Here is a 25,220-nt window from a genome sequence, read left to right as displayed (position 1 = left end):
AGAGCCGTACACAAAACAGCCATAGTCAATTGCTGACCTGATCATCGCCTGATATATCATGCACATGGTCTCTCTATCCGCTCCCCACCCACTCCCAGCCAAGCTTCTCAGCACATTCACTATTCTTTCACACTTTGCCAGGGTTTTCTCTATATGAACAGCCCAATTCATTCTTTCATCGAACCAAACTCCCAAAAATTTAAACACCTTCACTCTCTCTAAGGGAGACCCATACATAACCAGCCCACCCCTAGGCACCCTCCTTTTAAAACCAAAAATCATATAATTAGACTTAGAGGCGGATATTTTAAAACCCCACTTGTCTCCCCATTCCTCTACATCCCCCAGAGCTCTTTGTACCTGCTTTAAACAATACTCAACATTCTTCCCTCTTTTCCATATGGCCCCATCATCTGCAAATAAAGACAACCCAAACCCTCTTCCAATTCGTCCAAAAATGTCATTAATCATAACATCGAAGAGGACCGGACTAATCACGCTTCCTTGCGAGGTGCCATTTTCTATTTTTACAGTTTTTGAGGTTTGCCCCCCCACACGTACTTGGATCGTCCTGTCTAATAGAAAATCCTTTATCCAATTAAACAATCTCCCTCTAACTCCTAACTCATACAATTTCAAAAGCAACCCCTCTTTCCACAAAGAGTCATACGCCTTCTCAATATCCAAAAATACACTTATCACTACTTCCTTATTGTCAAAAGCCTGTCTAATGTCCTGATCTAGAACAGCTACTGATTCCATTGTAGACCTGCCATTCCTAAACCCATTCTGAAATCCAACAAAAATATCCTTACTTTCTAAAAAATAAACGAATCTATTAGTAATCATCCTTTCCATAATTTTACACAATACAGACGTCAAGGCTATGGGTCGATATGACCCTGGGTCAGACGCTACTTTACCCGGCTTCAAAATAGGAATGAAGACGGCATGCTTCCACTCCTTTGGCAAGCAGCCTTCTAACCACACATTATTAAACAAACCCAGTATTTCGACCTTTACAAATTCGTCCAAATTCTTAAATAATTCATAGGATAATCCATCTCTGTTGCACATGTTTGCACCAGCCTGGATAGCATCCCCTAACTCTTTAATTGTAAAGTACAAATTAATCGGATTTTTATTTTCTGAGCTCCAACTCAACTTCCACTCATTTTGCGACAACAGTTCAGTCCTCTTTCTCCCTCTCTCCTCCCCCAGACTCCCAGAGCTATGCACTGCTTGAAATGCCTCCACCAGCATGTCTGCCTTCTCTTTATTGGTAACTGCTTCTACCCCACCCTTCTGAATCACTGGAATCGAGATTTTTTTATAGTCCTGACATTCTGTGTACAACTGCCCACAACTTCCTCACAGTCTCAGGGCCTAGTGTTTCACAGAACGTCCTCCAACTACTCTTTTTAGCATCTTTAATAACTCTTCGTGCTACTCCCCTTAACACTTTAACTGCCAGAAGACGAGTTTAGGCGTCCTTCCCCGCCATGCTCAAGTTGCCGAAGACGCCGTAACTCGTCTTTGATATCAATATTTCAAAAATCTGTGATCGGATTCATATTTCCCATCCCTAGCGGTTCAAGAGCGCCATCTGGTGGCCGATCGGCGCAATCGCCTAACAGGAAGTTACTTGGACGATGTGCTGTTCACCCATATTACTTCCGGGCACTCTGTATAGGTTCCGGCACTCTAGCTCGTCACAATACATAGCGATCCGTTGCCAATAACTCGATAAACAACATGATTTGGACGTATATACTATTATACAAGCTGGAAATGGACCGGATATTTTTACATCCCATAATGGAAAACTGTCTACCCCACGCTGATCGCCCAACGGCCCGTGGAGACTGGGGTGAGTTTTAGCGTGTAATATTTCCGTGTTCGACACTAACTGCTATGATCAACATTTGACCCACATTAGATGAATGGTATAACGCTGCCCACGGAATTATAAACGCCCCCTCGCCCATCCGGTCAACATCAGAAGACGTGTAGTAACTTCCAGAACTCCGTCCAGTTGGATTTTTTTATATCGCGCCGATTGCTATCAAACTGTATTTGATCATCAATATAATGCATTTGGGGCTATAAATCACGTTCTGGAGAAAGCTGCAGAAAGAAATGAAAACATACTTATACTTTAGATAATATTTTAGTATGAATATGTGAATGAAAAAGTTTAACGTTCATACACCCTGAACAATACATATAGGACATTGAATGGGCCCTAATAATGGCAATTTAGCAATAGAATTTAAAAAGTTATAGCCCTGCAAAGAAGGGGAACTTGTCCATAGACAAATAGAGCTGGCAACCTATGGTATATCATGAATTTAGCCTTAGGCAATCAAAGTGTTAACCTCTTATATTCAACTGCCTGGCACAACGAGAATTGTTGAATATATATAGACCACAAATGTTCTAGAATGTTCTATTATGACATCATACTGTGACATCACAAATGTTCTAGAATGTTATATTATGACATCATCTGTGACATCACAAATGTTCTAGAATGTTTGATTATGACATCATACTGTGACATCACAAATGTTCTAGAATGTTCTATTATGACATGATACTGTGACATCACAAATGTTCTAGCAGGGTATCTGCAGGTTTAGCCCAGTCAGATTTAAGGCTTTTTAATACTTTTTAATGCCACTCAGAATGAAATTTAATGCCACTCAGAATGAAATTTAATACCAATTTCACAATAACAAAATGGCAAAAATCACGCAACGACACCAATTAGTTTAAGTTTAGGGCCACATTGGTCCAACGATGTTTATTAAAACATAAAGGAGTAACTGGATTGGATGAAACAAAGGGGTGACAAACATAAATATCTCTCCTGTCTCTCTCTCATGTCAGAAGTCACCTCGCTGGCAGACTGCCGTCCCTCTCTTTCTCCTGTCTCTCTGTCTCTCTCTCATGTCAGAAGTCACCTCGCTGGCAGACTGCCGTCCCTCTCTCTCTCCTGTCTCTCTCTGTCTCTCTCTCATGTCAGAAGTCACCTCGCTGGCAGACTGCCGTCCCTCTCTCTCTCCTGTCTCTCTCTGTCTCTCTCTCATGTCAGAAGTCACCTCGCTGGCAGACTGCCGTCCCTCTCTCTCTCCTGTCTCTCTCTGTCTCTCTCTCATGTCAGAAGTCACCTCGCTGGCAGACTGCCGTCCCTCTCTCTCTCCTGTCTCTCTCTCATGTCAGAAGTCACCTCACTGGCAGACTGCCGTCCCTCTCTCTCTCCTGTCTCTCTCTGTCCCTCTCTCTCTCCTGTCTCTCTCTCATGTCAGAAGTCACCTCGCTGGCAGACTGCCGTTCCTCTCTCTCTCTGTCTCTCTCTCATGTCAGAAGTCACCTCGCTGGCAGACTGCTGTCCCTTTCTATGTCTCTCTCTTCAGGGGTTTTGCTGCCACTTCCTCCATTAGAACACATTAGATTAGATTCAAATGTATTGTCATTAAAAAGCACTTAGTAGTTGTACAGTACAACGGGAAGAAGTTTGGCCTTCAACCAGAGTGCAACTGTAACAGTAAAGTGTAAAAGTAATATACAATGTACAGGTGATTAAACTGGGTATATAGCATATATTCATTAGTACTACTATTGAGTAATAGTGCTAATCAGATGTACTGAGCTGTATTAGAGTAGTATTAATTAATGTGTACAGTGATACAGGTATAAAGACACTAAGACACCCACCCACCCTCTCCTAATGTACAGTCTCCTCCCCATTCATTCAAGTCGTACTAGCCAGCAGCGTATCTTAGTTACGCTGCTAGCTAGTACGACTTGAATGAATGAAAACTTTAACAGATTGCAGAATGGGTACAATACAGTACGGCTCAATACACAATTGTTAAGGGGATGCAGACCAGAGAAAGACTTTTGTCTCGTTTACATCAGGGTCCCCCATTTTCAATTCATAGTGACATTTATGACATACACAACTACATGACATTTATGGCATAGGGACATACATGACATACAGGTATATAGTACTGTACTGTTACATTTGTGACATATACGATATGCAAATATACAGTACTGTTACCCATAGATCCTAACATATATATACATATGATGGGAGGAGACTGTACATTAGGAGGGGGTGGGTGGGAGGAAAAAATTACCTAGTGGGTGAAGCTCTCAACGAACATAAACACAAACGTGTCCTTGTTTACATCTGTGAATAGATTATTTTGGATGTAAGAGGCCAATGTGGAGCCAAATGTTATCCAGACTTCTGTTGGTGCAGATGTTATAGTCCTACCTGAGATGGCTTAGCTGATGTGGAGGCTGCAGGGGCCGAAAATAATGCGAAATAGTAGTTTGCAGGCGGGTTTTTGCAGAGGTATCGGTATGCTTAGCGCTCAGCATGTACGACTCGACTGCTTCTTTTTTTTTTGCAGCGAGCCTCGTAATGGTCTTTGACTGGGACCAACCATGGCGCAAACAGTGGATTGTCGAGCCAGTTCTCGTTAAATTGGCACTTTCCCATATTAACAAGTGCAAATGCTAAACTAAACTAAACATAACGTTAGTGTTAGTGCTTCCGCTTCGCCTTGCTAACGTTAGCTAGACTCCGTTGCTGAAATAGCTCCCGGCAAACACAAGGACCAGTGTTGGTTCCGCCCCATTCCGGTCTGCGTGATGCTACAACACTGTCAATAAAAAGTCCCGACTTTATCTCCCGTTAACCGTTTTTCCCCAGATTTCATAATAAATTAATTAAACATAAGATGACATGGCATTTTATCTTTCCTTTCTATGGCATTTTTAAGACCTGAAAGAAGACATTTTAAGACAAACTAAGGCCTTAATTATTGATAAACAAATTTAAGACTTTTTAAGGATCCGCGGACACCCTGTCTAGAATGTTCTATTATGACATCATACTGTGACACAAATGTTCTAGAATGTTCTATTATGACATCATACTGTGACATCACAACGGTACATGTGTGAGTTCCAAACCTTACTTTTTATTATTATTATATATCCTCAAACTAAATCCTCAATTTGAATAAAGTGATTCAAACTTAGTCAGGGTTTTTCGAACGGACGTTCGACCCTTCTTTTCTTAATAAAAAAAATAAATAAAATCTCATTTTTTTTTTATATATATATCCTCAAACTAAATCCTCAGTTTGAATAAAGTGATTAATCTGATTAAATGAGTCTTTTCTTTTATTATTTTGTTAGTGATGTAATAAAAAATAACACTTATATAAAAAAACGATAATATACGATTGCTAAACAGTATGTCTGATATTATCGGCCTACCGATATCGGAAAATATCGGTATCGGTTTTCAAATTATTATTATTTTTTACATTTATTTAACCTTTATTTACCCAGGCAAGCAAGTAAGAACAAATTATTATTTTATTTATTGTCAAATTATGCATAATGTTGTGTTAATTACACGACAAGAGATATGTAATGTTAATTACCTGAAATTATTCAGTTTTTTTGGGGGGGGGGGGGGGGGACCCTGCATATATCGGTATCGGTTGATATCGGTATCGGAAATTAAGAGTTGGACAATATCGGTATAGGTAAAAAAGCCAATATCGAGCATCCCTAAACACTCTGATTAACACTTTGAGCGCCACGCCGTGTTTTCCTTTTTACCCCCTTGAATGCCACGGTCCACTCCCAATGTTAACGTTAATATCGCCTAATCTATGTTTTCAATTATGGCTATGTGTCTAATCTGCCCGTCGCTTATCAAAGAATCATTTTCCAGTCAGTGTTGTCAAGGCAGATTGTTTTTTTATCGCTTCATTTCCGTTTGAGAGCATTTTGAAAAGCACCCGTTTTCAGGTGAAAAACAACATATTCTATGATAATCGCCTTTTACTGGAATATTCCAGAACGTTGATATTTGTCGGCCTATTTATGAATAGTTTTCAAATAAACGCTAGATGATCAATAGTATACGTGCACGCACGTTCGAGCCGGGCGCTGATAATAGCTGCTTTCATTTCCTCATGGATTTTACAGTGAAACAGCTAGAGCACATATCACAAAAAAGCTTATATCTCCTCGAAAACGAGTCTGATTATCCTAACACTGATAACATAGATTCCTTACCTGACATCAGATGGTATCCAAATGGTATATTCCAATTCCTGATCACCATTCGAAAAAATCGATAAGTATATTGATCCAACGTGTGTACAGTATAACCCATGCTCGCCGCGGCTCAGAGGATCCAGAATGAACTCAGGTAACTCCGGCTGCATCAGTGGACTGGAAAATGTGGACTGGAATATTTTTTTCCCCCCATCCATTTTCATTGAGTCCATTCCAAAAGGGTGATTTACCATCTGGGAGACGATAGGGGGGCGCTTTTTTCACATCTGATCACCGGCGGCCCCTGGGTAGGCTAGGGTAGGCTCACGTGATGCAATATGATTTCAGATTGCTAAAAAATAAAAATAAAAAAAATTCAGAGAAAAGCCGTGACGTGGCTTTCAACGTAACTATCGTAAACACGAGAGTAGCCGTGAGTGGCGCTCAAAGTGTTAACCAAAACACTTAAAAGAAAACTGGATGAATTATTATAATAATATGTGGTTGGCACTTTTTTATCGTTGCTATTGTAGATAACTGTGGCAATTCTAGAGTTAATACATGTAAAAAAAATTATTCATTGATAACCCAAAAAAAACATTATCTACTTGAGGAGAGAATGTGTATATCTGTGTTTTAACTTTGTGTACACACTTACCGCCCATAATGGGAGTAGGTATGCGTTACTCATAAATTGTTTCTGCTTGGGGAGAAGTCTTGGTTTTGGGGAGAGTAATACTTAGGGTTTCCAACCTGCTCTACTTCTAGAAACAAAACAGTGAACAAAATGTGTATTTTAGCAGCTTTAGGGGCTACAGGCGTGTAGTTCACCAGTTTGATAAGAATCTATTATTTGGGAAACAGAAAATACTCTGTTACACTTGTGAGTGTAATTTCATAGTTCTCCTAATCTATCCCAGACACCAAGGTCGGTCGTGAAGTCATGCTCGCTACAAGACTGTTAAAACACTACAGGCATTCATCATAATCAGGATTCATACGCAGGCTTGATAAAGTAGCTACACCACCAAGGCTGCAGTGTTCCTGCGAGGGGCCCCGTTTGCACCTCTTCAAAAGCATATCTCTTCCGTCTTCCAAATGACCATATAAAGCCCAACCCAATCAGAAATTATCCTCCCAAAACTAAAACGCACCAATGATACGTCTCTATTCGCTATGCTTATAACGTAACACACTATGCTTTTGTTTGCTTTTCGCTCTGGCAAACCGGTGTTCATGTACGCAAGCTGTCTAACGCCTGTCCCGTCTCCCTGTGAGTTGCTGTCCCGGTGTGTTGACCGGAGTGTCGGACGTCCCGTGATGAAGGCCGGGAGGATGCGACCCTCTCTGCGTGCCCTCCTGTCTCCCTGTCTCCGGCGGTCTCGTAGTGGTGACCGGAGTGCTGGACGTCCCGTGATGATGTCGGGGAGGTTGCGACCCTCTCTGCGCCGCCCCCTATCTCCCTGTCTCCGGCTGTCTCGGAGCGATGACCGGAGTGTTGAACGTCCCGTGATTAAGACAGGGAGGACGCGACCCTCTTCGCGCCGCCCCTGTGCCTCAAATAGATTCGCTATCAGCTCTATCTTTAATCTTTCAAAATGTTCAGTTGCTATCGCTATCAGCTCTATCTTTAATTTTTCAAAATGTTCAGTTGCACACTACACACATGAGTGCATGCTTACCAACTGTTAGTCTGCAACACTACTATCACCAACATCTAAGAAGGGAGATCCCCCCTTGAATGGCCCTTCTTTTTTTTTTTTTTTTTGTCTTTTTCCCCCTCCATTTTTCCTCCGATTTTCTCCCATCCCAATGTTAGTCGTATGCCAATTCCCAGTCCCTTCCTGGTCGCTGCGCACTTACCCCCCACAGTCAGAACATCTGCGAGAGTGGAGGCTACCACGTGCTTCCTCCGACACACGTCCAGCCAATCACCGCTTCTTTTCACCTGGCAGCGCGGATTCTCATCGAGAGGGCGTAGCGTGTGGGAGGACCACACTATCCCCCTCGAGTCCTATCCGCGCTTAGCAGGCGCCCCGACCGAACTGTAGGAGTCGCTGTTTACAACGACCCGGACCCACCCCGCCAGCTTCTCCCACCCTCTAATACAGCCAATTGTATTAGTGCAGAAGGCCAGCCAAGCTGGTGACAACCCCGGAGCTGTGAGCTGGATTCGAACAGGCGAATCCAGCTCACAGCTCCGGGGCTGGTGACGAACGCAATCTCCGCTCGGCCACCTAACCGCCCCCCTTGAATGGCCCTTCTAAGGTTTCTCTCCTCCACACTGCCTGTGGTGCATTTTTCCCTATTGTTAGGGTTTAGTGAGTTTTTCCTTACCTTCGCGTGGGGTATGTCTGGGAGTGCTTGCATTCTTTAATTTATTTTAAATTTGTTGGACCTTATGGTGTTCTTGTTTTGTTATGTTTCTTCTTGACTTGTTTAAAGAAGACGTGTCCGGGACATTAACGTGTTTTGTCGGACCTTACAAATAAATTGGATTTGATTTGATTATGTACCGTGATATACGCTCTGCCAAACTGAGAGTCCCTCCATGGATGTAAACCTTTTTCAAATAAACCAACCATTGTGAGTATTCAGAGCCTTATCTCCTTGCTTCATTTGATTACTTGATTCTTGTCTGACCATGTTACTGTTTGCTTTAATGCCGGGCGAGAACCTGTTGTGGTCTGACATTTACACGCGCTCATCAGGCCTATCTTGGGTCTATTCTGTATGCCTTAAGCATTCTATGACCAGTGGAAATCCACGACATTCTTTGGTGTCTGAAGTGGGACGCTGACCGTTTTCTGTCCGGTGCCGACAGTCTCTTACCGGGGTCGCACCCCCTCGCATCGCTCTGCTACAGCCACGCCAGGACAGTGAGAGAGTCTGAGGGTATTCGTCTGTCTGCACCGGCGGGACGGGCCAGCGTCCTCCCGGCATTTCATGCAAACGTCACTACACTCAGGGATAAGCAGGAGAGGAGCCGTCTGAATATTTCATTCTGTGTGTGTGTTTCAGATTCAGATTCAGACAACTTTATTGGTCCCGCGTGGGGCAATTCATATTTGCAGCTTACAAGCAACAAAGACAAACAAACAACAAAACATCTCAACGACAGCACGGCAAATAAAAAGAGAAACACTCCATGTGATACAATCCAGCAATAAAAGTAAAAGTAAAAACAGACAACCAAGTGCAAAAGGCTACTTAAAATGACTACTGTCTGTGTTTAAAAGTCTGATAGCCGAGGGGACAAAAGATTTGGAGTAGCGGTTGGTCCTACTTGGTGGGACGTCATAACGGCGGCCAGAAGGCAACAGTGAAAACCGCTGAGACAGAGCATGGAGAGGTTGATTTGTGATGCTCGTCCCCTTCTTGACCACCTGGTCCGTCCAGAGAGAACATAGGTCTCTCTGTTTTACTCCAATTATTTTGGAGCACACTTTCACAATATACTGTAGGCTGTTCCTATCTTTGATGGACAGGCCACTGAACCAGCAGATAAAAGAAAAAGTTAGGAGGCTTTCAATAAAAGAACTATAAAAAGTGCTCAGGATCTTCGCACTAACATTAAAAGAGTTCAGCTTTCTCAGTAGGTAGATCCTCTGCTGACCTTTTTTAACAATAGACTCTGTATTTAGGTTGAATTTCAGTTTACAATCAAACACAGTTCCCAGGTATTTGTACGATTCAACAGTCTGGACGTCCTCATCCTGAATTACACTAGCTACACTGGCTTGATGATCGGGGTTGTGTCTGAAGTCAATTATCATGTCCTTAGTCTTAGAGACATTGAGGTCCAAGTAATTCTCATCACACCAATTCACAAAGTCGTGAAGTACAGGTCCATGATCAGTTTCGGAGCGCTGCAGTAGAGATACCAGGACAGTGTCATCTGAGAACTTAACCAGATGCCTTTGGTCATGAAGCGATCTGCAGCTGTCCGTGTACATAATAAATAAAAGGGGAGACAAAACGCAACCTTGGGGGGAGCCAGTGTTGGAAATCGACATGTTGGACATCTGCCCATTGACAAAGACCTGCTGGACCCTCTCAGTGAGGAAATTTAAAATCAGCATGAGAAGCTGGTGTGGGAGACTAAAATGAGAGTCAAGCCTCTCAATTAAAATGTGAGGCTGCGTTTTATTAAAAGCAGAGGAGAAATCTGCAAATAAAAGTCTAGCATGAGCTCCAGGTGTTTCCAGGTGTTTATACACAATGTCCAAGATGAAGAGCATAGCATCCTCCACCCCTTTACCTGGCTGATATGCGAATTGAAGGGGATCTAATTTACCCTCAATAAAAGACATGATAGTGTTTTTTAAAAACTTCTCAAAAACCTTCATTGCTAATGAGGTAAGCGCCACTGGTCTAAAGTCCTTCAATTCTTTTGAATCTTTTGACTTAGGGATGGGTATGATGGTTGACGTCTTCCATAATGTGGGGATCTGACCTAGATCTACACACATCTGGAAGAGTCTAGAAAACAGTGTGTGTGTGTGTGTGTGTGTGTGTGTGTGTGTGTGTGTGTGTGTGTGTGTGTGTGTGTGTGTGTGTGTGTGTGTGTGTGTGTGTGTGTGTGTGACATCACATAGGGAAAGCCCCTATAGTCTTTCAGCTAGTTACTAACTTATTGTCTGTAAATATTGTCTTATTTATACAGAAAGAACTACCAGATGTGCCTTTATTCCCTCTGGACGACTGTGTCTATGGTGAGGGTTAGAGTTGTGTCTATGGTTATGGTTAGAGTTAGGGTTAGTTATGTCCATGCAGAGCCACCCGTATCGAGTACCGATCTGATCCACCGCTATTACTGAACAGTTTAGACTTGGGGTTTGGGGTCATTGGACAAAAGTGTTTGAGATATATGATACATTTATCTCCATTAGAGATAAATAATATGGTATCAGGTATCAGATTTTAGCATTGGGGAAATTATCTGATAGATAGCCTGATAATAGACCCATATCTGATGCTGTATTTTAGCCTGATAATATACTTATATCTGATGCTGTGTTTTAGCCTGATAATAGCCCCATATATACATTTCAGGTCTTGCTCGAAAAAGAGATTGTTGATCTCAAGTGACTACCTGGTAAAATAAAGGTTAAATACATCATTTGAACTATTTATCTTCTGGAAATGTATATAACGTGTTCCTTTTATCATATTTGTTTTGAATGCTTAACTAAATAGTTTTCCCCTCCTAGCAATTTGTGTTCATATTATTCTTGTTGATATTATTATTATCTAGAATGGATTCTACTCCTCCTTGTTGGGCTATGTGTTAAACTTGACTTTGTGTTGAAAAGGGGTCTGTGTATTTAGCCTTCAGTTACTGTTATGTCCAGGAGTCCAGTGCATGTGTGAGTCATGATTCTTGGTTCTACGACTCAGCCATTTACACCTTAAAGGAAAAGGACGCTTTGTATAAAGCACAGTAATAATACTAATGTCACATGACGGATGTCTTAAATCACTTTAGACGTGTTTATGAATGGGCAGTCTTAGTTGAGACTCCATTATGCATTATACATGTATTGATTTTCTATGGAGTCTCTTCTGCTGTTAACATCTTCCTGCTAGTGGGCCGCTGCTGTATGTTTGTTTACCTTGATGTTCTTTGGCATTGTGTGCTAAAAATTCTTATTAAGTGGTTTTGCTAATTTAACTATTACTTTGTGTATATGTACAATGTTCCATTAATGAACTGAGGGAGAATAGTGGTGCTGGACTTGAGGGGCTGGAAGCCAAGTTTGTTAAGCTGTCCTCCAATATCCTGATGTATCCACCTGTTGATTTAACAGTTCTTTATCCACCAGTGAGTTACCATCTATCTGGAAGTGAGTTGCTCCACTTCATAAAGCGTATTTTATATTGATTATGTATGTGATATATGACTGATTTACACTGAATGTTTCATATTTGTATATGTATATCTGTGAGGACCCTAGGAAGAATAGTCAACACGTTGATGCTGACTAATGGGGATCCTTGTAAACAAATGGTGTCTGAAAATACTGTGGTTCTCTAGAAGAACGCTGCAACAAGCAGCAATACTGTGGTTCTCTAGAAGAACGCTGCAACAAGCAGCAATACTCTCTAGAAGAACGCTGCAACAAGCAGCAATACTGTGGTTCTCTAGAACAGTGATTCCCAACCTGGGGTCCGCGGACCCCCTGGGGGTCCGCCAGGGGGCGCAGGGGGTCAGCCAGACCACAGATGATTTGAGTTTTTTTTTTTTTTTTTATATATATATATATTTTTTTCTTTTTCAGAGAAATATTTAATTAGCATATTTTTATCATCAGAAGCATGAATAGTCTCTCCACTACAATAAAAAATAAAGATAAATAAATAAACATCTAGACATGATTTTTGAACGTTAACAGTAGGCTACCGGGTAGCCGCTAAAACGCGAATCAGTTGACTGTATCACTTTCTGTAGCTAGCCTAGCACGCTAGTTAACTTTCTCGGCTCGTCTGCAGTCAGCCGCCAGAGGCGAAAATGTGTGACAAACGAAAAGGAGATGACGGCAGCTCATCTGCAAAAAAAGTTAGGACCTACAGCAATCGCGAAAATTACATCACGATGGGCTTCACTGAGGGACCAGACAAACGACCTGAGTGTGTGATTTGTGGAGAAAAGTTGGCAAACTCGAGCCTGAAGCCCAGCAAGCTGAAGAGACATCAGGTGTCTAAGCACCCAGAAACCGTTGGGAAGGATCCGGACTTTTTTCGGAGGAAAGAACAGTCTCTCAAGGCGAACAAGCCCGTTGATGTTAGAGTAGCGTGGAGCAGGGGTGGCAGTGATTTACAGAAGGCTACCGAAGCCTCCTTTGAGTGTTCGCTTTTAATTGCAAAAGCAAAGAAACTGCACAATATTGGCGAGCAGCTCATCAAACCAGCCTGCATCAAAATGGTTTAGAAACTGTGCGGCCCACAGGTGGCGAATAAACTAAAATCAGTACCACTCTCGAACAATGTAGTGAAAGACCGAATTGATAAGATGTCAAGTGATTGCGAGCAGCAGCTGTCAGAAAAGCTTAGAAAGGGTCCATTTGCCATACAACTTGATGAAACTACAACTGTCGCAGACGAGGCTGTGCTCATCGTTTATGTGCAATATATCGAAAATGAGGAACTGAAGCAGGACATTCTCATGTCAGTCAACCTTACTACCACCACTCGAGGTGAGGAGATTTTTACTGCAGTGGATTCTTACTTCATTCAACATAAATGCAAACCGTTCACCATTAGGGCCTGATTTGAGAGGATGAATACAGGATTTGAATATTGGCCAAAATTTTGAAATACATATGGTGCAAGATTAGATTTGTTGATTGAAGGCACAAGTCAAAGAAGCATAGTGGGTCTAATTATGATGCATATGCCTGTGTATAAGCAGTTTGTTATTAAAATGACAAAAAAAAGTATTAAAATGACAAAAATGGTCCAGGAAAATGGTCCAGGAATTTCATCAGAGATGTTTGGGGGTCCCTGGGGGGAAAAAGGTTGGGAACCCCTGCTCTAGAAGAACGCTGCAACAAGCAGCAATACTGTGGTTCTCTAGAAGAACGCTGCAACAAGCAGCAATACTGTGGTTCTCTAGAAGAACGCTGCAACAAGCAGCAATACTGTGGTTCTCTAGAAGAACGCTGCAACAACCCGAGAGTTGACTCTGCTACCAACACACCGGCGAACCAACCACCTCCCTATGTTTAGTTTAACAGGAGGCGGTTGTTCCCTTAACCCACCAAGAAAAACCTAGAAACAAAGTGTTTCAGTTTTCAAAGGGTTAACCCAGGCCAACAGGTCGACGGGAACAAGTCCGGACCTGGGCCTGGCGGACCGGGACCTACACAGGGATGCCTAGAGGGGTTGACAACAACCACCTCGACAGCCCCCTCCCATCCATGCCCAGCAGGGGGAGGGAGGAGTGAAACAATGGAGAAGGACCAGGCCCCCTAACACAGCGCAAGGTACAACACAGTATGGACCAAGCACGTCACTTATGGGCAAGTCGTAGTGGCATACATATGACACACACATCCACGACATCAATCCCCGCGAAGCCCGGACCGACCTGGCATTTTCCCCCCGGAAAGTAGCCGACCTGAGCTTGGAGATATTCTCATAACGAACACCAAGCTCACCTCCCTCGCACCGGGTGTTTTTCATCTTGAAAAGTGGGGCCAGCACGGCGACAGAGGGTATCAGTTTGTCCAGAGACCCGGGGAATTGAACCGCAGATTCGGAATCACGGTCCCAGGAAAACAAAGCTACGACTTCACTTGAGGAGGAGCTAATGTTATCGTGGGGCATCAGACTAGAACCCCCTCCACGCTGCTAAGGGGCAGCGAAAAGGATCCTAGCCGTCGCAAAAAACATCACCCACCCAGAGAGTCCGTCAGCCCTCACACGGCCGATCGCCTCCCAAGCAAAGTGTCCAGCTGCAGAGCCGGAGGCAATGCCGGCGGGGATTGCTCAGCGACGCGAGCCCCTAATGCGAAGCGCCGGTGGAGGTCAGAATGATCATCATCTTCTAGACACTCCGGTGGCGAAGCCATTTTCGCTGTATTTCCTCGAAAAATTGTGAGAGAGAAAACAAAGATATAATGTCAACGCAGCTCCTTTTCTCCAATAATGTAACTCCTTTCCAATAACTATTTCGGCACTAAACTAAAGTGGTGTATACAGGCACTTTACGGTGGTGAAAATAGGGAAGGAACTGTTGATGTGGCCACGACCCCGCTTATGTAGAGGAGCGGATGTGGGTGTGGCCAGGCGGATGGGTGTGTACATGTGGAGAAAAATTATTCATTGTTAGATTGGATAAAGGGATAGTTCCACTAGAGAGCAGAGCGTAAGCTATACGATAATATAACTGGCATAGTGTTAAATGTTTAACTATTTTACAAGTGTTAATTGGAGCTATATAAACCCTGAAAAAGAGTTCAGGGAGTTAATTCAACACTGGTCTTTTTGCTGTGGGCCGGTCCTTCAATGTGTCACTGCTGCAGTCATTCTAGTCTGTAGTGGCCAGCGTCCTCTTCTATGCTGGGGGGCCCACATCAACTCAAGGGACACCAACAAACTGAACAAGCTGAGCTCTGTGGTGGGAGTCGAGCTGGTCAGACTATAGGTTATGGCAGAGAGGGGGATGAGAAGGAAGCTGGCTGCTATCCTGGAGAATCCCTCCCCCACCCCCTCTACAAGCTAGTCAAGAGGATAACCAGTAGGATAACATTGATGTGTGCAGTGAGTTTGGTGACACTACACTCTATAAGAGTGAAGATATTTAATGTTTTTTCCTATACAAAATCCCCAGAATTATGAAAAAGCATTTTTTCCAAATCTAAGTGTTGTAGTATAACACTATAATATAATAGGATACCACTGATGATGTGTGCAGTGATTTTGGTGACACTATACACTGTATGACAGTGAAGTTATTGAATCTTTTTGTAGTGTCTCTTTTCGGTGTTGCACTTTTTAGATGGTCCCTGGCTGCGCACTTGCCTCAAGGCCGACTGCACATATAGACCAATATTATTATTATTATTAATTGTACAGCTCCGAGGCCGGCTCGCCTCGTTTAGGTGAAAATAAGGTTGTAGCTCATTGTCTACCTTACTACGATAGGAAAGAGGTGTCCTTTGTGTTTTAAAAACATTTCGCTTAAGAATTATTGACTGCCACTAATTCGAATCTGTGAATATCTTTCTAACTTTACCTAAGTCTCCCGATTCCGATACAATAAAGCGAGTCTTCATCACAAATCATATTATCAAAATAATCTGACGGGCAGATATTATTGCTGGCGGACCTATTTCTGCCTGCGAGCGGCCTATTGCCGACCACTGAACTAGGATATCTGTTGGGTAACGTGCGTTTAGACAACACTATTTGGGACAGATTTTGGTTTAAAACGGAAATAGGAAAACACCTCGTATTTCCGTTTTTTTTCCTTTTTTCGTATTTCCGTTTGAAACGAAAAACGTACACGGACCAGGGTGGGTTGGCGACAAAATACTTTCCCTGCAATTCTGACAATAGTTTTGTCAATTCTCTTGAGGAGGCATGAGATAACAAGACGGTCATTTTCTACTTCAAAGGGTCTTTCTGAAAGGGGACCGTGGTTGGCAGGTTTACCTTAAAAGAGTTATCGTCAGCCATGAGCTGCTCTGCTTTCCGCTGGTAGGCGGCCTCTGCCGAGCTCCTGGAAGACTGGGTGGGAAGGGCACCTCCGGTGGCGCTGTTGGCGCTCTCCGACAGGTAGAGGTCGGTTACATGCATGCAGATCTCGTCGCTCACAATGTGCTGCAGCTGTGGGGACAGAACAGACAGATGGATGTGAGTGGAGAAGACCCGGCTGAGGATGGCTTTTAGGAAATATACTGGACCAAGTACAGGGCTCCAGACTCGTTTTCTCCACTAGGAGCACTGGTGCTCCCTAGTGAAAATTCAGCACCAGCACAAAACTTACCATCGACATGCAACGCAACTACAGGTGCACCAACTTATATCAGTCGTTCCAATACCGCTACCTGAATTTGGATATCTGCCGATACTGGTTACGATACTAGTAGAGCTCTTTTATTTTAAAAATGTTATAATCAGAGAACAAACTAAACTTTTTGACTTACCAGCCATTTGGCTGGTAGATTTTAAAAACTACCAGCCATAACAAATCTTTTACCAGCCAAAAATTATAAATAGCTTTTTAGTATATCGCCATGTGTTATTATTACTATATAATACTCTCATATACTCTCAATTAATATCATAAACAACATAAGGAATATTAGCATAATTTTGAGTGGACTGAAGGAATGAGTCAGCGTTAATAGTTTTAAATGCAAATAATTTATTGAAACGTGGGGTCGGGACACACACACACTGTTTCAACTCACCACCCCGCATCATATTGTAGTCTGTCTTCAAACTTCCACTCCTCTCGAAACTTTTTTATATTTGAATATCAACATTATCTGTCCATCCTCAGTAATCCTCAGTTTACTATAATATACGCCTGTCCTGAGTCCTGACTAGTGACTTCATCGTCTTTCCAAACGCACGCACACACACAGGGAAGGGTAGAGTGCCCCCCCATTTCCCTTTCCTCAGTCCACACTGTGTCTGCTGTTCTCTATGGCTCTGCGCCTCTGCCTCTGATCAGGATTAGCTTGTTAGCTTACGCTAACGTTTTAGTGATTATAATGGTACATAAACGTTAATTTCGGGCGATGTGGGCATAAAGGAATGGCGACGGTGCAAAGCATGTAGATGCATTTGACGCGTTGTGAGAAGAAAAAAAACACCACAGACTTATTTCGGGTCGTGTAGGCGCACTGCTGTGTAGCGCTGCTCTGCTTTCACAAGCACGGACTGGGCGGACTTGCGGAGTTGCTACAGGGTTTTTCAAAATAAGAGTATCATATGAACCGAACGTTGCTAGCTGCCGGAGCGATAGATATTATGACTGGAGCTGCGCTTGGGGCGGAAATGAGACCCGCACAGGATTTTCAAAATAAGAGTATCGATATGAACTACACGCCAGGTGGCGGGCAGACCTCTCATTTTTACTCGCCAAACCTTAAATCTACACGCATTTGGCGCTTGGCGGGTGCTTATTTTGTTCCCTGGTTATAATAACAATGACTTGTGGATTTACTTTTTTATTTCTTATTTTTCGGGATCATCTCCCAAAAACCTGAACGTTATTGGCATAAATTTGAACGCAGTTAGTTTCTCTACCTTCCTGTGAACGTCTAGCAATCTAACGTCTAGCGTTGGAATCTGATGAAAAATGGCAGAGAAATCGACATTATAAACAAGTAACTCTACTGTACTTACAGTAGATTTCATTCACGGTTTTTGCTGCACACCTGGTGATACTAAATCCAGATTGAACTGTGCCATTGGAAAGGGGAGATTTGGCCCGATCCATATATGTGCGACTTGGCTATAATAAGGTAATTTATATGCCTGATATTCTATACTCTATTATCATATTTCAAATTGAATGTGTCCGGATGGCAGAATTCAGTACTGTATCCAGGGCTCCAGACTAACTTTTTTCACCACCGTCCCAAAACCGTCCCGAAATACAATTTTAACCGTCCCAAAGTGAATGTAACCGTCCCAAAAATCAAATGTAGTTTCTTTACTTTGGTTTTGTCGTCTATAGTTGTTATTGCCATAAGAAACACCATTCAGAGAAGGGGAGAATAAATAGATTTTGTCAAAAGGCTCCCATGGTGGAAAGATTTCACAAGAATAATTATAATAAATGTAAAAAAAAAAGTGTTTAACAAGGTGCTAGTATAGGGATATTTGGTCACAGTGCTGTTATAGTCAACCAATTGGAGCCATCTTGATTATTGATTATTCCTTCCATAGGAAAATATATTTAAATGTATTTGTATTTTATTTCGTTTTAGTTTTTTTTGTTATTACAAATGTGTGTTTATGGTTGAAAATGTTAGAGATAAATAAAGATCAAATCAAATCTAACTGAATAAGTTATCCCTCTTCTAACAAGAAAGAAAAACTTAGTTTAGCTTTAAACTATATAATGTCATTGCGTCCAGAGATTCCACCTTTGATAACTAAAGTAATGACACTTGACTAGTAATGAAACATGTCCCTTAGATCGCGCTGTCCTCCTGAGTCCTGGTCGATATTGATAACTGCTGCTAAATTCCAGCAGGCCCTCCTCACTGAATATGGATTCATTGTGTAGCTGCAGAGTGAAGTTTGCCTATAGCCTGTCGTCTATTTCTCCGCGTTCGTTTGGATAAATGTAACGTTATGCCAATTAAATCGCAATGGTAGTAACATTACGTGTTAGTATAGAATCGAATAGAAATCCTTTAATAATTAGTGGCAGTCTGCACGTTAGTCAGTAACGTTAGCTAGCAATAAGCAGCTATAACTAGAACGCGTTGATAACTGTATACAGTTCCAATAGACTAACATTACACTTCTGTGATTTAAATGTGTCCTCACCTTAGACTCAGGGGTAGTATTGCTGGATGCAGTTCCCTGTTGGTCATTTTGGGTCTGTGTTTATCCTCTTCAAATAGCGCAGCATGTTTGCGGTGCTCTCTTCACTGAGAGGATGCCACAGTATAGCGCGTTTTTTTTTTTTTTTTTTATAACATTCTGATCTTTCCGCGGTTCTTGTACAGTGGTCTCGTGCCGTGCGACTGTCAATTACCAGCTGTCATTCACTGTCTCAACCAGGGTTAAATACCAGTGGAGAAAGCCTAGGTAAGATAGATTTCCCTCACCTGTTAACACGTTTTTCTTTTTTGATGCGAGATTCATTTGGGGTGTGACGCTGCTGCAGCGCGACTGGTTGATGAGGTGGGTAGGAGCTTGATGCTGGATTAGCGTATGGCTGCATTGGGAGGCGGAGATAGTCATTGGATTTGGCAAATCACGCTACGTTTAGACTTCAGTGAACTTAGTCAGCACGAGACATTCACCATTTGACAGCAATATATGCGCGCACTGACAGTCGGCCAATTGACATTTCCTGTGAAGAAAATCCTCTCCGGGACGACGGGACATCGTTAGTCTCGAGCCCTGACTGTATCTACAAAACCTTCTGTTTAATCATCTTCCCTTTATTAATTTGCTTAGATTTTTTGTACATGTGATCTCAAGAAGGTGCTTTTCATGTCTGGTCAATTTTAGCATGGTGTTATTCACTGCCAAAAAGAGAAGAAAAAAACAGCGGCTCGATGCTGACCTGCCGGACGATGCCCTGGACCAGCTTGTCCATGGTGAAGGCGATGTAGGCGTGAATGGTGAACATCTCCCTCATGGAGTCCTCGTACTGAGAAGGCTCCATGTTGCCATCCAGCAGGTTCCTCACCATCTCCAGGAAGGCAGAGTAGTAGTCCTCCACCTCCATGTCCACTACAGAGAGCACAGAGCATTCTTTATCCATTCATAAAAATACTGCTAATTTCAAAAGGAAGTACAAACAACTTATTCTTGAGAAGTATGCCATGGATGGTTAACGATGTGTTTAGGATCAAATCGATTAGATCATTGCTGATTGTTGTTAATTATTACCTATTATCTTTCGTTTTTTTGGTTGATAACGAAGCTCAGCGATACATTTAAGACGATGCACTGGGTTAGGGCATTACAAGCTTGTAGCTTCAGCCCTAACCTTTTCGGCCAACTTGTCATTTGATTTGGGTGTTGTTGTTGTTTTTTTTACATGCGAAATGGCTCGAAATAAACTTCATTCATTCATTCATACTACACAGCTCTAATTATATTATATATTCAGTTCAATGAGAAAGTGTGTCCAAACCTTTGACTGGTACTATTTATATATATAATATTGTAATATATAATATGTATATATGTACACAGTCACACACTACACGACGGTACCTTTTTCCGGTACTTTCATTATAACAAATTTTATTTCTGTTGTAAAACTAAACTAAAGTCTAAACTTCTCAATTTAAACATTGTTATCACACCACACAAACTAAATGTATACATTTAGTATGTATTATTATTTTTAAAGTTTAAATATCAACATTATCTGGCCATCCTCTCACACACACACACACACACACACACACACACACACACACACACACACACACACACACACACACACACACACACACACACACACACACACACACACACACACACACACACACACACACACACACACACACACACACACACACACACACACACACACACACACACACACGGAGAATGGCTCATAGCATGCTTAATGATTTTAGCATATTTCAGATAATGAAATTAAATGTTTTATTAAATTAAATCATGAACTATCCAGTTAGTATTTATGAACGTAGAGAGAGCGAGAGAGGCTCAGCCACCACCGCCATGATGTATTAGGTTTGAGTCTATATTGGATGCCGTAGTTCACTTGAGTGATGTCACAGTCACTAGGAAGTCAACAACACACAATATATAACACCCAACCCCCCTTTCCTCACTAATGGAACTGATGTCGTGGAGTTAGCGCTAGTTATCTTAGCGGCTAATGTGGACATGGCAAGGATGCAAAGCATGTTAGACACATTGGACATTGCTTGCGCTGGTCTGTGTCTATTATGCAATGACAAGTGCGTGTCATTTAAGGTCCGCGCTGGTCTGTGTCTATAATGAAATGACAATTGCTCGTCATTGGAATTCGGATTATTTTCTAACTGGGCGGGTCTTATTCTTAGGTATCGAAATGTGGCACCGATTGATCTAACGTGAATCGATACTCGGTAGTACCAACTAGGCAGGGAACAAACTTAACTTTTTGACTTACCAGCCATTTGGCTGGTAGATTTTAAAAACTACCAGCCATCCAGATTTTTTACCAGCCAAAAATTATAAATAGCTTTTTAGTATATCGCCATGTGTTATTATTACTATATAATACTCTTGTATGCTATTTTCAATTAATATCATAAACAACATAAGGAATATTAGCATAATTTTGAGTGGACTGAAGGAATGAGTCAGCGTTAATAGTTTTAAATGCAAATAATTTATTGCGAATTTATTTACAATATGGAAGCAAAAGAATTAAAGAACATATTAAAACAACTTCAAACAAGATAAACAAATCCATACTTGCCACCTACAAGGCAACAAGGGATGTTAGCGGAGTCTGTAATGCATCCAGCCTTGTATGGAAAAATAATATAATAATAGATAATAATAATAATACCGTCCACCCCTAATATAATATAATAATAATCTGGTCAGCAGCCTCCACTGATGTAGCGTGATTCAAACCCCCTCAATGTGCAGTTTCTAGTTAATCAGTTAGTCAGTTACGCAGCCTCCACTGATGTACAGTGACTAGTGAATCTGGTAGTTGGTTTATGACGTTACGAGTTAATCAGTCAGCAGCCTCCACTGATGTTATGACGTTACAAACGCGAAATAACATTATACATTATGCTCCGCGAAATAAAGAGAGCTTATTATTAATCAGTCAGCAGCCTCCACTGATGTTATGACGTTACAAACGCGAAATCACATTATGCTCCGCGAAATAAAGAGAGCTTATTATTAATCAGTCAGCAGCCTCCACTGATGTTATGACGTTACAAACGCGAAATAACCAGGGTACAAAATATGCCTCCACATATTTGGTCAAATCAAATGCAAAATTAAATATCAGAGCACAATCAAAAACACGATTGCAGGTTTTTTTTGTAGGCTAAAGAACGGATGAAGACAGACCTTGTGTGTGTCTCATGTTACAAACTTGATCTCGTGAGCAGAGCGCATCTCATTTACATTTAAAGGTTCATTGTTTGTAAACATTAGAACGGACACGTGAGACGTGACACACACACAGTTTCACTTTCGTTTCAACTCACCACGCGCGCATCCAATAGGGTCCAGCTGCAGCCCCGGAGATTGTTCCAGATTGGGCAACTTTCGCCCGCTCCCACGACATTTCTCCCTCCAGCTGGAGGCTACTCCCCGCATCATATTAATGCCGACGCATGCAGTGGATTTTGTTGGCCGCCAGATGGCGCCCAGGCCTTAATTTATGACGGCCAAACATTAAATCTACAAGCCTGTGGCGCTGGGCGTGTGACTATTTTGTACCCTGCAACTAGGGATGTCCCGATCACGTTTTTTTGCTCCCGATCCGATCCCGATCATGTGAGTTTCAAGTTTCTTTAATAGTTGTCATACAGAAGTACAGAATACTTTTATACAAAATGATTCTTACTGTTACGCTCCAGAGACTGTGCTAGACAAGATAAGTATGAAATAAAATAGTATAGCATGTAAAATAGAAGTAAAAATAGAGGTCACAGTGTTCAGTATAGACATTAGGGATGGGTACCGAATTCGGTACTTTTGAGGTACCGAACCGAAACACGTCGGTACTACCGAGTATTGATTCAAGTGAGATACCGATTTTTTATATTTTTTTTACTTTTAACTTTTTTTTTTAACTTTTTTTCTTTTCATGTCAATGTTCACACGCACAATATATGCTTACCTAGGATTTAACTTGATTCAACAACAAAGCAGTCTGAGCAATGGCAAGCCGAAAACTGTCGAAATTGTAGTTATTTGAAGTTTGGATTATTTTTTTCACGACTGAGGTAGGTAAATAAAATAATTTGAGACTAAAGTACCGAAAAAAGGTACCGTTGGGTACCGGTATCGATTCACAGGTACCGGTACCGTTACAGTATCGGTTCAAATGTGAAAGGTACCCATCCCTAATAGACATATGTACAATGTTCGATGCAGAATAGAAGTAACTGAGTTACCATACAATATACAATATACTATGCAATGTACTAATATACAATACTATATAGTGCAAAGCAGAAATGGGATGAGGTACAATTTAGGTACAATTTACAGTAAGGTGTACGAGTTGTAGTGCAAATCCTTTACCAATAAATATAAAGTGTGTTTAGGTGATCTAAAGTGTGCTTTTGAGTATCTACCGATACCGATATTTCCCGATCCAATCTTTTTTTTTTATTCTTTTTTTTAATTCAACAAACATGACCATGTTCACGTCTTAAACTCATACTGAGGCCTTAGTTTTGGTTTTAAATTGCATATCATCATTAATTTATTTATTGTCACACAGAGCAGAAGAATTTTTCCCAAACAAACCAATAGTATCCAGCTGCAGAACGGCAGACCAGCCACACTCTCAGACCCAAACGCATTTCCTTTGATTTAATTATACATCAAATGATTTATGAAGTTAACTTTTCACCTGGATAACGTCAACATTCAGGGTGAATGTAATGTGAGAAATTGGGATAAAAATACAAATAAAATAAAAATTTAATTTGGGTCTGAGTGTGGCAAGTATGCCGTTCTGCAGCTGGATACCATTGGTTTGTTTTGGCAAAAAAATTAAAAATTTAATATTAACTGAACTGTCCTGGGGCTCAGGAATAACATAGTGTTGCTGAAATGGATGATATGCCCCCAAGTTTAGGGACTCCCTAAAAACTTGGTATCTCATCCCACCCCTACTTTAACCTCATCGGACCTTACGCACCAGTGCATGACGCGGTACGTGAGATACTATGCGTTTAGTGACGAATTTAGGATTTGGAAACGGTATATCAGTTACTCACTGGGCTCCTTCAGTCTGAGCTGGATGGCCGGGTTGTCGTTCTTGTCCCTCTTCAGACCTAGCACGTCCCTCTCCCAGTCCCTCTCTCTGATCTCCTCCTCGATCTGCCTCTCCGCCTGGCCGTAGAGGCGCAGCAGGCGGGAGCACAGGGTCTGGTGGAGGCGCAGCAAGATGTACCAGTTGTTGTTGACGTAGAAGAGGTTGTAGGCGTCGTCGCAGCCCCGCAGCCTCTGGGCCGCTGCTCCAAAGAGCAGCTTGGACTTGGTGGGACTGCCGCCCACCGGGACACCGTTGTGCTTTTTGGAGCCGGCCTCCTCCAGGTCCATCTCCTCCTCCTCCTCCTCTTCCTCCTCATCCTCCTCCTCCTCCACGTCGGAGAGCTCGCCCCGCTGGGCGAACAGCATGTCGGGGACGAAGTGGTAGATGATCTGTTTGATCTTGTACTTGTCCTCCTTCTGGATGCCCGTCTGCCGCTTGACGTGGTGGATGATGAGCGCCGCCGCGTCCTCCAGGATCTGGCTGTCGTCGTACGTCAGTGTCAGCTGTGGGCCGGTGGGCGGCGTGGCGTTCTCCTCCGATGCCTGCTCTTGACGCTGTGAGGGACAACCAGGGTGGGAAGTTAATACCAGCTTCCAGCCAAATGCTGCAAAATTTTGCCTGTGGCTGGTGAGTTCGTCGACTCTTAAACATTAAGAGTCGCTTACACATTATGATTTCCCCTCACGTTTGTCAACATTATTAAAGGTCCCATGCATTGCTATTCCTTGCACTATTTGGGCAACTTTACACAATTTGTATTTCTAATGAAGTACTCAAAAGCATAATTTTTCTAGTTCAGGATTTCAGGCTGTTCTTTGAGTGACAGTCACCCACAGTCTGCAGTCTGCACTGGCACAGAGAGAGAGAGAGATAGAGGTCAGGCTGTGTGTAAAATGCGTGTGTGTTATGAGCGTGTATGACAACTAATATA

General features: G+C 42.2%; 1 protein-coding gene across 4 annotated transcripts in view; it reads right to left on the bottom strand.

The window, feature by feature from the left end:
• sin3aa (SIN3 transcription regulator family member Aa) overlaps positions 1–25,220 on the bottom strand; it is an 89,266-nt gene that overhangs the window by 9,196 nt on the left and 54,850 nt on the right. For all 4 annotated transcript variants that reach the window (XM_084315453.1, XM_084315454.1, XM_084315455.1 and 1 more), the window contains exons 15-17: positions 24,252–24,843; positions 19,865–20,034; positions 16,258–16,431 (exon numbers count right to left, since the gene is read on the bottom strand). In XM_084315453.1, the coding sequence (XP_084171579.1) occupies positions 16,258–16,431; positions 19,865–20,034; positions 24,252–24,843 (936 nt within the window). The remainder of the gene's footprint in view (positions 1–16,257; positions 16,432–19,864; positions 20,035–24,251; positions 24,844–25,220) is intronic.

The sequence above is a fragment of the Notolepis coatsorum genome, assembly GCF_963971535.1.
Source record: "Notolepis coatsorum genome assembly, chromosome: 6".
Lineage (NCBI taxonomy): Eukaryota > Metazoa > Chordata > Actinopteri > Aulopiformes > Paralepididae > Notolepis > Notolepis coatsorum.
Note: the sequence above shows the minus strand (reverse complement) of the source record. Positions and strands in the feature narration are given on the sequence as shown.